Raw genomic sequence first — 14,366 nt, 5'->3', positions numbered from 1 at the left:
CGATGACTATGTATGTAGATAAGTAGCTGGAAACCGTAGCTGTTGTTGTTGTTGTTGTGGTATTCAGTCCTGACACTGGTTTGATGCAGCTCTCCATGCTAATCTATCCTGTGCAAGCTCCTTCATCTCCCAGTACCTACTGCAACCTACATCCTTCTGAATCTGCTTAGTGTATTCATCTCTTGGTCTCCCTCTACGATTTTTACCTTCCACCTCAGAACATGTCCTACCAATCGATCCCTTCTTCTAGTCAAGTTGTGCCACAAGCTTCTCTTCTCCCCAATGCTATTCAATACCTCCTCATTAGTTACGTGATCTACCCACCTAATCTTCAACATTCTTCTGTAGCACCACATTTCGAAAGCTTCTATTCTCTTCTTGTTCGTCCATGTTTCACTTCCAGACATGGCTACACTCCACGCAAATACCTTCAGAAACGACTTCCTGACACTTAAATCAATACTCGATGTTAACAAATTTCTCTTCTTCAGAAACGCTTTCCTTGCCATTGCCAGTCTACATTTTATATCCTCTCTACTTCGACCATCATCAGTTATTTTGCTCCCCAAATAGCAAAACTCCTTTACTACTTTAAGTGTCTCATTTCCTAATCTAATTCCCTCAGCATCACCCAACTTAATTCGACTACATTCCATTATCCTTGTTTTGCTTTTGTTGATGTTCATCTTATATCCTCCTATCAAAACACTGTCCATTCCATTCAACTGCTCTACCAAATCCTTTGCTGTTTCTGACAGAATTACAATGTCATCGGAGAACCTCAAAGTTTTTATTTCTTCTCCCTGGATTTTAATACCTACTCCAAATTTTTCTTTTGGTTCCTTTACTGCTTGCTCAATATACAGGTTGAACAACATCGGGGAGAGGCTACGAACCTGTCTCACTCCCTTCCCAACCACTGCTTCCCTTTCATGCCCCTCGACTCTTACAACTGCCATCTGGTTTCTGTACAAATTGTAAATAGCCTTTCGCTCGCTGTATTTTACCCCTGCCACCTTTAGAATTTGAAAGAGAGTATTCCAGTCAACATTGTCAAAAGCTTTCTCTAAATCTACAAATGCTAGAAACGTAGGTTTGCCTTTCCTTAATCTTTCTTCTAAGATAAGTCGTAAGGTAAGTATTGCCTCACATGTTCCAACATTTCTACGGAATCCAAACTGATCTTCACCGAGGTAGCTAACTGTTGCAAATAAAACATTTTTGATTTTCACAGTGGTTTCCATTTCGCGACCGATCGGCCTTACTTTCCGAATATGCCTCGTAGTTGGCACTTAGCTACACTTAGTGTTGATATACTAAATTTAATACTTGAACTCAAGACTGTCTCGTACCATGATATCTGATACTTTGCTACATCATTTTAATCATCGTATCAACTTTTTTATTTGTCCTCATTTTTTTTCTTCTTATCATTCTTTTTTCATTTTGAATTATTGTCGATGTGATCTTGTTTTTACGTACCGTATTAATTTCGATTTAATTTTTTCCCTTCTATCATTTAATATTTTCGTCTTGTTGTTACATTAACCTACAGGGTGTTTCAAAAATGACCGGTATATTTGAAACGGCAATAAAAACTAAACGAGCAGCGATAGAAATACACCGTTTGTTGCAATATGCTTGGGACAACAGTACATTTTCAGGCGGACAAACTTTCGAAATTACAGTAGTTACAATTTTCAACAACAGATGGCGCTGCAAGTGATGTGAAAGATATAGAAGACAACGCAGTCTGTGGGTGCGCCATTCTGCACGTCGTCTTTCTGCTGTAAGCGTGTGCTGTTCACAACGTGCAAGTGTGCTTTGGACAACATGGTTTATTCCTTAGAACAGAGGATTTTTCTGGTGTTGGAATTCCACCGCCTAGAACACAGTGTTGTTGCAACAAGACGAAGTTTTCACGGAGGTTTAATGTAACCAAAGGACCGAAAAGCGATACAATAAAGGATCTGTTTGAAAAATTTCAACGGACTGGGAACGTGACGGATGAACGTGCCGGAAAGGTAGGGCGACCGCGTACGGCAACCACAGAGGGCAACGCGCAGCTAGTGCAGCAGGTGATCCGACAGCGGCCTCGGGTTTCCGTTCGCCGTGTTGCAGCTGCGGTCCAAATGCCGCCAACGTCCACGTATCGTCTCGTGCACCAGAGTTTACACCTCTATCCATACAAAATTCAAACACGGCAACCCCTCAGCGCCGCTACCATTGCTGCACGAGAGACATTCGCTAACGATATAGTGCACAGGATTGATGACGGCGATATGCATGTGGGCAGCATTTGGTTTACTGACGAAGCTTATTTTTACCTGGACGGCTTCGTCAATAAACAGAACTGGCGCATATGGGGAACCGAAAAGCCCCATGTTGCAGTCCCATCGTCCCTGCATCCTCAAAAAGTACTGGTCTGGGCCGCCATTTCTTCCAAAGGAATCATTGGCCCATTTTTTTCAGATCCGAAACGATTACTGCATCACGCTATCATGACATTCTTCGTGAATTTGTGGCGCTACAAATTGCCTTAGACGACACTGCGAACACCTCGTGGTTTATGCAAGATGGTGCCCGGCCACATCGCATGGCCGACGTCTTTAATTTCCTGAATGAATATTTCGATGATCGTGTGATTGCTTTGGGCTATCCGAAACATACAGGAGGCGGCGTGGATTGGCCTCCCTATTCGCCAGACATGAACCCCTGTGACTTCTTTCTGTGGGGACACTTGAAAGACCAGGTGTACCGCCAGAATCCAGAAACAATTGAACAGCTGAAGCAGTACATCTCATCTGCATGTGAAGCCATTCCGCCAGACACGTTGTCAAAGGTTTCGGGTAATTTCATTCAGAGACTACGCCATATTATTGTTACGCATGGTGGATATGTGGAAAATATCGTACTATAGAGTTTCCCAGACTGCAGCGCCATCTGTTGTTGAAAATTGTAACTACTGTAATTTCGAAAGTTTGTCTGCCTGAAAATGTACTGTTGTCCCAAGCATATTGCAACAAACGGTGTATTTCTATCGCTGCTCGTTTAGTTTTTATTGCCGTTTCAAATATACCGGTCTTTTTTGAAACACCCTGTATACTAACTACTACATAAAACCAGATAGTTGTTAGTAGTTGTTACTAAAAATCTCGAATAGTTCTTGACCGATTTACTTCAATTACTTACACGAGACTGAAAAACATTGGGGCGTTCGTGAGCCATATATTTTTTAGCACGTATAATATATAAATGTTTATATCATACATAAATGTTGTTAGCTATAGTCTCGAAGCGTTCATGACAAATTTCCTTCTAATTTTAACACGATACTCCAATAATCATTCAGACGGATATATGTTATGTATTGTTTTAACAACAATGTGCACGTTTTCTGCCGAAAACGAATGCGAGAAAGAAAATGCTGACCTGTGCAGTGTCATTTTCTTTCGTAAAAAAAATTCGTTCAAATGTCTCTAAGCACTATGCGACTTAACATCTGAGGTCATCAGTCCCCTAGACTTAGAACAACTTAAGCCCAACTAACCTGAAGACATCACACGCATCCATGCCCGAGGCAGGATTCGAGCCTGCGACCGTAGCAGAAACGCGGTTCCTGATTGAAGGGCCTAGTACCGTTCGGCCACAGCGACCGGCTTTGTTTCGCAAACAGTTTTTACTACGATAGTAGGGCATTTAAATCTCGAGACACATTTTCTCCTTATATGTACACATTATGAACTGTTAATTTGTTAAGTTATTAATGTTGCCATAACTTTCTCTTTTACTGGTTCATAGAAATGACAGACCAATATTAAGCACCATGAAATATTTGTAGCGTTTTCTTTAATTATTTCGAATGGAATATCCGTTTTTATTCAAATATATCTATGCTTTTTAATGGCAATTTGAAAATAATTGATTTTGTATTGTCAAAACCAAGAATATTCTTTCAAAAAATTCATATGATGAATTTAGAGAGCATGCAAAATATAACATTTGCGAAGAAAATTTACATAACAGTAGTTACAATATCAGTAATGAATTAATCTGTTGGTCGTTATTTATTATCAGATCTGTTCACAAATGTCGTTCTGCGATGTATTGATATGTCAGCTGTCTCCTTTCATCAGAAACAATATCATTCAAAGACGATACCAAACATTTTTTTAACAAATAAGGGTTATTTAAAAACCAAAAATTATACCGCTACTGACTGATACATGGTTTTATACCCAGTTACCAGTGAAAAACTGGCGAGATGCGAGTAGGATTCGCGGATTGAAGGCTTCCGTGCAAACTTAATTCTGTATGTAGACAATTCGTACATTCCAGGAATCGAGCATCTCGATGATTTTTGCCTGTTATCGACATTGATACTGGCAAGATATCGGTTCCAGGGAATCCTAGACGCCGGCCGCTGTGGCCGAGCGGTTCTAGGCGCTTCATTCCGGAACCGCGCAGCTGCTACGGTCGCAGGTTCGAATCCTGCCTCGGGCATGGATGTGTGTGATGTCCTTAGATTAGTTAGGTTTAAGTAGTTCTAAGTTCTAGGGGACTGATGACCTCAGGTGTTAAGTCCCATATTGCTCAGAGCCATTTGAACCATTTGAATCCTAGACTTTCAGGAATGTTTTAATTTAAAGTCTGAAGTCAGATAACAAATGACAAAAGAATGTTTTTCCGTGGGATGTAATTACAAATGAACCATTTTCGGATTTTTTCCCTTACTTGTACTGTGGCACCTTCCTTTTTGCCAAGGCCGGCCGGAGTGGCCGAGCGGTTAAAGGCGCTACAGTCTGGAACCGCACGACCGCTACGGTCGCAGGTTCGAATCCTGCCTCGGGCATGGATGTGTGTGATGTCCTTAGGTTAGTTAGGTTTAAGTAGTTCTAAGTTCTAGGGGACTTATGACCACAGCAGTTGAGTCCCATAGTGCTCAGAGCCATTTGAACCATTTGAACCTTTTTGCCAAATTTCATGATTCGGGGTCAAGGGGAAGTGCGCTATAGGTTTAAATGAGTGAATTTGTGTCAAAATATGTGACATAAGTGACAGAACCTTTTGATTCCATCGACTTAAAAGCTTCACTTTTTTACATCACCAGGGATCCACAGAACTTAAGGAGGGGTCTTAAGAGATGGACAGACAGGGATATAGTCTGCTAACAAATGACAAAACAATTTTTTTCGTGTGATTTAGTGACATATTAACCATTTTCGGATTTTTACTTCAGTTTTACAGTGAAGCCTTGCTTCCTGCCAAATATCATGATTCTAGGTCAACGGGAAGTACCTAGTAAGTTTTGATGACTGAGTTTGCGGCAATCAAAATATGTGACATAAAAGCCGTATCTTTTGATTGCATTGACTTAGAATCTAATGTTTATTATACCCGCCGAAGGATAATTGACCTTAGTATGTGACACAAATTTCAACATGATACGTCAACCCGTTCCTGAGAAAAAGGGATTTGAAAAGTCGGACAGGTAGACAGATGGACAACAAAGTGATCCGTATTTAAAACAAAAATATTTGTTATAATAGAGACCAAACGAATACCGAAAAATACCGATTATTCAGAACTAAAATACCGGAGTCTTATTCCATTCCATGGTAGGCTGAATGGTACAGCGACCGGTTTCCATAACTGTATTAAGAGACATTCTCGGTTTCTAGGTTATTTTTAATACAGTTAACAAGTCTTCTGGTTTAGGATTCCTGAAATTTTCTGAAAGAAAAGGAAAACCAACTATGTAATTATATAAAATTACATGTTTAGGGATATTATTGTAACCTGCGATAAAATTTTAAAAACTATTTTACAAAATTTAAAAAAGGAAATTAGCGCTAACGATAGGCTACCAGGCAATTGCATATCACCAGCTGGTAGGGATGTTAGTGAAAGCGATGGTAACAAACCATCTAAAGGAAAAAGCATCGAACAAGACACACTGGGACAAAACCAGGTGTATAAACTAGGAAGGATAATAACGGGGATAAATGTGTGAGTTGTCTTCCTTTTGATGGTTCTTTATCGTCGTTTCCACAAACCGCCCTATCAGCGGGTGTTATGTAAAACTTTGACAGCCTTTCGTAGTGTTAATTCGCTTTTATAAAGTTTTTTAAAATAGTTTTTAAAAGTTTGGGGCAGCTAAGAACCATGCCCCTTATCTGGCAACTTTGTATAATTACATCTTTCTTTCTCTCTTAGATAATACGAGGAAGCATTAACGAGACGAAACGCGTGATTTGTATTAAAAATAACTTTGCAAACGACACTCTTTCTGTACAATACCGGTATCGGTTTTCACCGGGAGGTTTCTCCCATTCTTTCAAGGAGAGGTCCCCAGCAGTGCGATCAACGTTTTGAAACTACCTATAGAGTGATGCAGATTAAGATCCCAGGTTATAACACACCGCAGCCATTCACCCTTGTGGGCCCTCGCTTGCGAGTAATTGATGAAAACAAATATGTATCGCAATTTTGTGTGACACTCAATAGCGTTAAAAAAATTACGTTATGCAGTATGTATGTTTGTGTGGTGTGGAAAGGAAATCAGCTTGGCATGTAGGATGTGGTGGACTCGAATCGCGTCAAGTGTAGTAATTTCTTTATTTTCAAATCTTTATCTAAACGACTTTGATCATAATTTTTACTAAATTAATTGATTTAAATGTGATTTTTAATTCATTTCCTTTGTGACATAATTTTAATCACAGCGTCATCTTCTTCATTTGCTCTCGTTTTTTTCCTATCACTCTTTCTCTACTTGAAATCTATGTTCATGTGTTTTTAATTAATTTCATGTAATAACTCCGATTCAATTTCTTTTGTTTTCCACCATGTTTTTTCGTCTACATTATTGCGATCATTATACGTATTCCTCAATTTCCAATTTCGCTTTATTTATAAACCAGCCTTTGATTTAAATTTTCATTGCGTTATTTTGTCCATAGTACAGTAGGTATTTAGGCTATGATTTAAGTGTATGACTACTATCGTGCAAGAAATATGCACATCTGGTGACAAAAATACATTTTTCACATCAATGCACTGATATAAATAAATTATTTCGTCGTTTGTTTTTTAACTGATAGATCAAAATTTTCAATTGATTGAATATGATAACAGATAAATATAGTTACATTCATATATATATATATATAAAATTTACTACACCTGACACGATTCGAATCCACAGCATCGTGTCAGGCGTAGTAAATTTTTCTTATTTTTAAATCTTTATCGAAATGACTCTGATCATCATTTTTTTCAATTAATTGATTTAAATGTAACTTTTTAATTCATTTTGTTTGTCACGTAATTTTAATCATAAAGTCAGCTTCTTCATTTGGTCTCATTTTTCTTCCTATCATTCTTTCTCTACTTGAAATCTATATTCATACATTTTAATTAGTTTCATGTTATAATTACGATTTAATTTCTTTTGTTTGCCACCATGTTTTTTCGTCCACATTATTGCGTTCATTACATCTGTTCGTGATTTTCCTTGAATTTCGCTATACTTATAAACCCGTCTTTCATTTAAATTTATATGACTACTACGCAAAAAAAGACACATCAGGTAATAAAAATACGTTTTTCACACCACTGCAGAGATATAAATACAATATTTCGTCTTTCGGTTTTTAACTGTTAGATAGGAATTTTCAAATAATTTAATATTATAATATATAAATATAATTTCGTTCATAGTCACAAAAATTCCGATTTTGATATAGATGAAAAAGTTCGTACTGTTATTAAAATGATATGACAAAGGAATAGAAGCAAAAAATTATATTTAAACCAATTAATTGAATAAAAATGATGATCGAAGTAGCTTCGATATAGATGTAAAAATAAAAAAAAAAGTGCACCTGACAAGATTCACACCCACAAACTTCTGCACGTGAAGCTGTTAAAGCTATTATCCTGCCTATTATACCACACAACCGGAATGTATAATGCAACTTTTAACGCTGTTATCAAACAAAATTATGAGCTTTTTATTTTTTTCCTAAGTTGGGCCACTAGAGCTGCTGTGTGTGATACCTGAGATCTTAACCGACATAACCGTGTAGATGGTTTGAAAAGTCGATCTCTCCTCTGGGGACCTCCTCGTTAGTTCGCGGTACGCCAGGCTACGGCCACGTGAAACGTGGTGCACCGAGGCAACTTGCCGTCGGACCAGAGCCACTCGCGGCCCTACCTAGCAGGATGGTCTTGACGTCCTGCGACTTCAGCCTCAGGTAGGCTCGCCGGCTCTTCTCCAGCAGGCGCTCCACGTCCCTGCGCTCCAGGTAGACGCGCAGCGGGCTGCAGCAGGCGGCGTCGTCCATGTCGGCGCCTCCGGCGACCACTGCCCGGCGCCTCCTGCCCTGCCCTGTCCTGGTCGAGCGACAAACCGCTTCCTGCAGCAGCCTGCACTCCCCACTACATCCTCCACATAAACGTCCACGTCCCTAAAGCGATTTTCGCTCCCGCGCTTACACGTCGAGCCAATACCGGAGCAGTGCTGTACAAGTACTAAACTTTTCGACGTCTTCAGGGTGATTCTCGAAGATAAGCTAATATTTTAATATGTTATTCTACAACTACAGAAAAAAGTTCATATAAACATACCCTACTGCCCATTAAAATTGCTACACCACGAAGATGACGTGCTACAGACGCGAAATTTAACCGACAGGAAGAAGATGCTGTGATATGCAAATGATTAGCTTTTCAGAGCATTCGCCCGCATCTCGTGGTCGTGCGGTAGCGTTCTCGCTTCCCACGCCCGGGTTCCCGGGTTCGATTCCCGGCGAGGTCAGGGATTTTCTCTGCCTCGTGATGGCTGGGTGTTGTGTGCTGTCCTTAGGTTAGTTAGGTTTAAGTAGTTCTAAGTTCTAGGGGACTGATGACCATAGATGTTAAGTCCCATAGTGCTCAGAGCCATTCAGAGCATTCACACAAGGCTGGTGCCGGTGGCGACACCTACAACGTGCTGACATGAGGATAGTTTCCAACCGATTTCTCATACACAAACAGCAGTTGACGGGCGTTGCCTGGTGAAACGTTGTTGTGATGCCTCGCGTAAGGAGGAGAAATGCGTACCTTCATGTTTCCGATTTTGATAAAGATAGGATTGTAGCCTATCGCGATTGCTGTTTATCGTGTCGCGACATCGCTGATCGCGTTGGTCGAGATCCAAAGACTGTTAGCAGAATATGGAATCGGTGGGTTCAGGAGGGTAATACGGAACGCCGTGCTGGATCCCAACGGCCTCGTATCACTAGCAGTCGAGATGACGGCTGTAACGGATCGTGCAGCCACGTCTCGATCCCTGAGTCGACAGATGGGGACGTCTGCAAGACAACAACCATCTGCACGAACAGTTCGACGACGTTTGCAGCAGCATGGACTATCAGCTCGGAGACCGTGGCTGCGGTTACCCTTGACGCTGCATCACAGACTGGAGCGCCTGTGATGGTGTACGCAACGACGAACCTGGGTGCAAGAATGGCAAAACGTCGTTTTTTCCGATAAATCCAGGTACTGTTTACAGCATCATGATCGTCGCATCCGTGTTTAGCGACATCGCGGTGAACGCACATTGGAGCCGTGTATTCGTCATCGCCATACTGGCGTGATGGTATGGTTTGCCATTGGTTACACGTGTCGGTCACCTCTTGTTCGCATTGACGGCACTTTGAACAGTGGACGTTACATTTCAGATGTGTTACGACCCGTGCCTCTACCCTTCATTCGATCCGTGCGAAACCCTACATTTCATCAGAATAATGCACGACCGCATGTTGCAGGTCCTGTACGGGCCTTTCTGGATACAGAAAATGTTCCACTGCTGCCCTGACCAGCACATTCTCCAGATCTCTCATCAATTTGAAACGTCTGGTCAATGGTAATCGAGCAACTGGCTCGTCACAATACACCAGTCACTACTCTTGATGAACTGTGGTATCGTGTTGAACCTGCATGGGCAGCTGTACCTGTACACGCCATCCAAGCTCTGTTTGACTCAATGCCCAGGCGTATCAAGGCAGTAATTACGGCCAGAGGTGGTTGTTCTGGGTACTGATTTCTCAGGATCTATGCACCCAAATTGCGTGGAAATGTAATCACATGTCAGTTATAGTATAATATATTTCTCCAATGAATACCCGTTTATGAACTGCGTTTTTTCTTGGTGTAGGAATTTTAATGGACAGTAGTGTAGGTCCGCAAACGTGTAGTTACGGAGTTACGGCTTATAAAAGATTTTACCTGAAATTTAACAACTTCGCTGACATGAAGCCATCGAAAAACTGTACAAGGTTAAAGTAAAGCACGATTTCCATTTATTTTGTTGTTATTCGTCTGGTGAATCGAATAAAACGTGTCCCAGGCGTGTGTCTGCATTAGTTTTCTAGAACATCCAGAGAAGCAAAGATTATTATACAAGTAAATTTGTTTACTTTCCATTAAGAATGTAGAAACGTGTATGTCATTGCTGGCAACCGTTAGTGAGTTGTTTCAGTCGTTTCCTAAAATGCACTGAACCCGGTGGAAACATTTTTGAACATTTATTGTGAATGTATAGTGAAATAATATGTACACTGTACATCTACATTTATGTGGTTACTCTGCAATTCACACTTAGATGCCAGGCAGAGGGTTCATGGAACCATTTTCATGCTACACTAGAATGGCGCGTGGGAAAAAGGAACACCTAACTCTTTCCGTTCGAGCTATGATTTCTCTTATTTTATTATGATGATCATTTCTCCGTGTGTAGGTGGGTGTCAACAAAATATTTTCTCATTCGGAAGAGTAAGTTGGTGATTGAAATTTCGTAAATAGATCTCGCCGCAAAGAAAACCGCCTTTGTTTCAGTGACTGCCATCCGAACTCGCGTATCATCTCAGTGACACTCTCAACCCTATTGCGCGATAACACGAAACGAGCTGCCCTTCTTTGCACTTTTTCGATGTCCTCCGCTAATCCTACCTGGTAAGGACCCGACACCGCGCAGCAATGTTCCAGCAGAGGACAGACAAGTCTAATGTGGGCTGTCTCTTTAGTGGGTTTGTCGCATCTATGTGTTCTGTCAACAAAGCGCAGTCTTTGTTTCGCCTTCCCCACAATATTATCTATGTGGTCTTTCCAATTTAAGTTGCTCGTAATTGTAATTCCTAGGTATTTAGTCGAATTGGCAGCCCTTGGATTTGTGCGATTTATCGTATACACAAAATTTATCGAATTTTTTTTAGTACTCATGTGGACGACCTCGCACTTTTCTTCGTTTAATGCCAATTGCCGCTTTTCGCACCATACAGAATTCTCTGTAGTTTTGTTTTTTACAGTTTAACATGAATTCACGTGAGCTATGGTATTAATAAAAGCAGGTTATCTGACACATTCATACAGTTTCAGTTAACATCATTACCTTCATTTTTCCAAAATTAAATTCCCTCCTACTTCTATTGAAAACTTTGTGCAATTGTCTGGAATTTAATAAACAAATTGGGCCAAGTTGTTAGTAAAATTTTACGAAATTACATCTTTGCTGTCCGCAGCTCGTGGTCGTGCGGTAGCGTTCTCGCTTCCCACGCCCGGGTTCCCGGGCTCGATTCCCGGCGGGGTCAGGAATTTTCTCTGCCTCGTGATGACTGGGTGTTGTGTGCTGTCCTTACGTTAGTTAGGTTTAAGTAGTTCTAAGTTCTAGGGGACTGATGACCATAGTGCTCAGAGCCATTTGAACCATTTGAACATCTTTGCTTCTCTGGATGTTCTGGAAAAGTACTGCAGATACACGTCTGGGACATGTTCTATTAGATTCAACAGATCAATAGCAACAAAATAAATGGAAATCGCGCTTTACTTTAATCTCGTATAGGTTTTTTTCCCCTCTTCCTCTTCCTCTTGAGGTAGCTCCACAAGAAAAAATCACAAACGGATAAATCTGGCGATCTAGGGAGCCTGGGAATGTTACCGAATCGTGACACCACACGGTTGCCAAACAGTTCTCGCACTTGTGTCATTGATTGCCGTGCAACGTGTGATGTCGTTTCGTCCTGCTGAAACGAGACTTCTTGAACGTTTGGAAAGTTGTTCAGTGCAGGTGTAACGATCGGCATTGACACGGTCCGATAATCCCATGTGATGAAGCACCACACCATACTGTCACTTTACTAGCGTGTAAAGGACACTCATGAACGTCATTAGGATTTGTGTTTGCCCAGCAACGGTGAGCCTTGGTAAAAGTTTGCTGTTTTGAAGAGCGCGCCGCAGCGCGTAGTGTGAAGCAGTCGCCCTCCATTTCTGGCGGTGGCGCCGCTGTGGCAATCGCAGCTTTGGTGTCTCCCTCTGGTGGGAAAGGGGAAAGGCTGCCTGTTCACGTGCGTTTAAGGGGCGCTATGAGCTCGCCAGTCGGTCCCTTCCTCTCCACTCCCAACCAGTTGCCGCGCCTTTACCGTTGTGTCCCTCCCCCTCTCCATCTCCACACCCACCATCTCCTTTCCCAACACAACTTCCACCGTCTACCCCTCCCGGATGATGAGCTTCGCCCTGACGTCTACCCTTCCTACCAACTCTAACCCCCTCTTCCTGCCTCCTCCTCAGGTCTCCCTCTCCTCCCCCTCCCTCCTTCTGAGCGGATTTCCCCTCCTACTCCCCCTCCATCTCTTGTGCCTTCTTTCAGTGTCTCTGCGCTCCCTCCTGCCCTGTCTTCCCTCTTCCTCTCCCGCCCCATGTGTCTCCTGCCTCTTGGTGAACCCACGGTTGCCCCTCCTCTCTTCATCCCGCCGCTTCCCCAGCTGCCCCATGCTCTCTTCTCCTTTTCCATCCTCTCTGACCTTTCCCTCGGCAGGTCCCACCTGGTAGTTTTATTCTTCGTCGTGTGTGCTCCAAGTGGGTTTTAAGTGTGTTGTTTCGGAGTGTTTTTAATACTGTGGCCAACTTTTAACCTGTGCATGCGCATCCAGTGTCTTCTCTGTGTTTTAAGAATCGCCAACTGTGTTTTTTAACTTTCTGGTGACTTTTTTAACTGTCCCCCCAATGAACGTCTACGTGTCAGCGTATTTTTACCTCCCCTTACTCTGTTTTATGTTCCCCTTTTTATCTCCTTATGTATGTATTATTTTATTCTTGTTTTAGTTGTCATGTCACTCGGCTGAAGAGCGGCGGATTGTGCTGCTGACAGCCCTCCCCTGCCCATATGGGGCACGGGAATGAAATCACAATAAAGGAAAAAAAAACTCGCCAGTCGGTCAGTCTGGGTCAGTCTCTCGTCCCCAGCTTGCAAGTCTGTCTCTCGTCCGCATTTGTTAGGCAGTTCGTGTCTGTCTGTCGTTCGGTTCAACCTTTAAAGCCGGCAAAATGAGAGTCTTTCGACTCTGCCAGTAAGAGAACTCAGCGAGTGGTCGCCCGGTCAGAGCTTAGTTCCTGCATCTGCGCGTTAGGCCGCCAGTCTGCTCGAGTTTGCTCAGGCAGTGGGCATTGGCGGTTGGATCGATCGGTTGGTCGGTCGCGCACTGAGACACGAGATGACTTGTCCGCCTTGAGCGTCGGCGCATGTGAGGTCGCCACGTGAGTCCAGTGGGCCGCGCCGTATGGCGAGGGGTTGTGGCTTCGCGGTTCACACGAGAGCAACAGGAGTCAACCCACGACATCGGTCTGGCCGGTGCGAGCTGCGACGCCGTGAGACGGGAGATCGGCGCGCCTTCCTGCGTCTGTTGAAGCGGCTGGCAGCGGACGGTTCGTAAGACCGATTTGGGGGTGCTGCGCCAGGTCTTCTCGAGAAATCGCAGTTTCTTAGAAGTTAAGTGATTGGTGATGTGTTGTTTGATTTACTCTTGTTAAATTCTAGGTTAGGTTAGTGTTGTTTTAACGTCCCGTCGACAACGAGGTCATTAGAGACGGAGCGCAAGCTCGGGTTAGGGAAGGATGGGGAAGGAAATCGGCCGTGCCCTTTCAAAGGAACCATCGCGGCATTTGCCTGAAACGATTTAGGGAAATCACCGAAAACCTAAATCAGGATGGCTGGAGACGGGATTGAACCGTCGTTTTCCCAAATGCGAGTCCAGTGTGCTAACCACTGCGCCACCTCGCTCGGTCTTAAATTCTACTGGTTTTCTTTGTGAGGTCACCAGCCGCTTTGTTTTGTGGTCGTCCCACCATTCTTCTGCGTTTGCCCACCCGTGGGAAGGTGGTTGTTGTGAACTGGGTGGTCCGTTTTTCCCTTGTGGAATTGGGGAGGTTTAAAGCAATCTGCGGTTCGGGTTGTTTACTTAACCCCCCCCCCCCCCCCCCCTCCTGTCAATCCGCCATACGTTAATAGCTGGTTGTCGGATTCGGTGTTGACGAATTTATTGCTTAAA

At 42.8% G+C, this 14,366-nt stretch overlaps 1 protein-coding gene across 2 annotated transcripts in view; it reads right to left on the bottom strand.

Annotated features, from left to right (window-relative positions):
- LOC126109666 (guanine nucleotide-binding protein subunit alpha-11-like) overlaps window positions 1-8,351 on the bottom strand; it is a 128,138-nt gene extending 119,787 nt beyond the window's left edge. For both annotated transcript variants that reach the window (XM_049914710.1, XM_049914711.1), the window contains exon 1: window positions 8,219-8,351. In XM_049914710.1, the coding sequence (XP_049770667.1) occupies window positions 8,219-8,348 (130 nt within the window). In that variant the 5' untranslated portion in view covers window positions 8,349-8,351. The remainder of the gene's footprint in view (window positions 1-8,218) is intronic.
- Between the last annotated feature and the right edge of the window lie 6,015 nt (window positions 8,352-14,366).

Source organism: Schistocerca cancellata, chromosome 12, assembly GCF_023864275.1.
Source record: "Schistocerca cancellata isolate TAMUIC-IGC-003103 chromosome 12, iqSchCanc2.1, whole genome shotgun sequence".
In the NCBI taxonomy this organism is placed as follows: Eukaryota; Metazoa; Arthropoda; class Insecta; order Orthoptera; family Acrididae; genus Schistocerca; species Schistocerca cancellata.
This window is presented reverse-complemented; position numbering and strand designations above follow the sequence as displayed.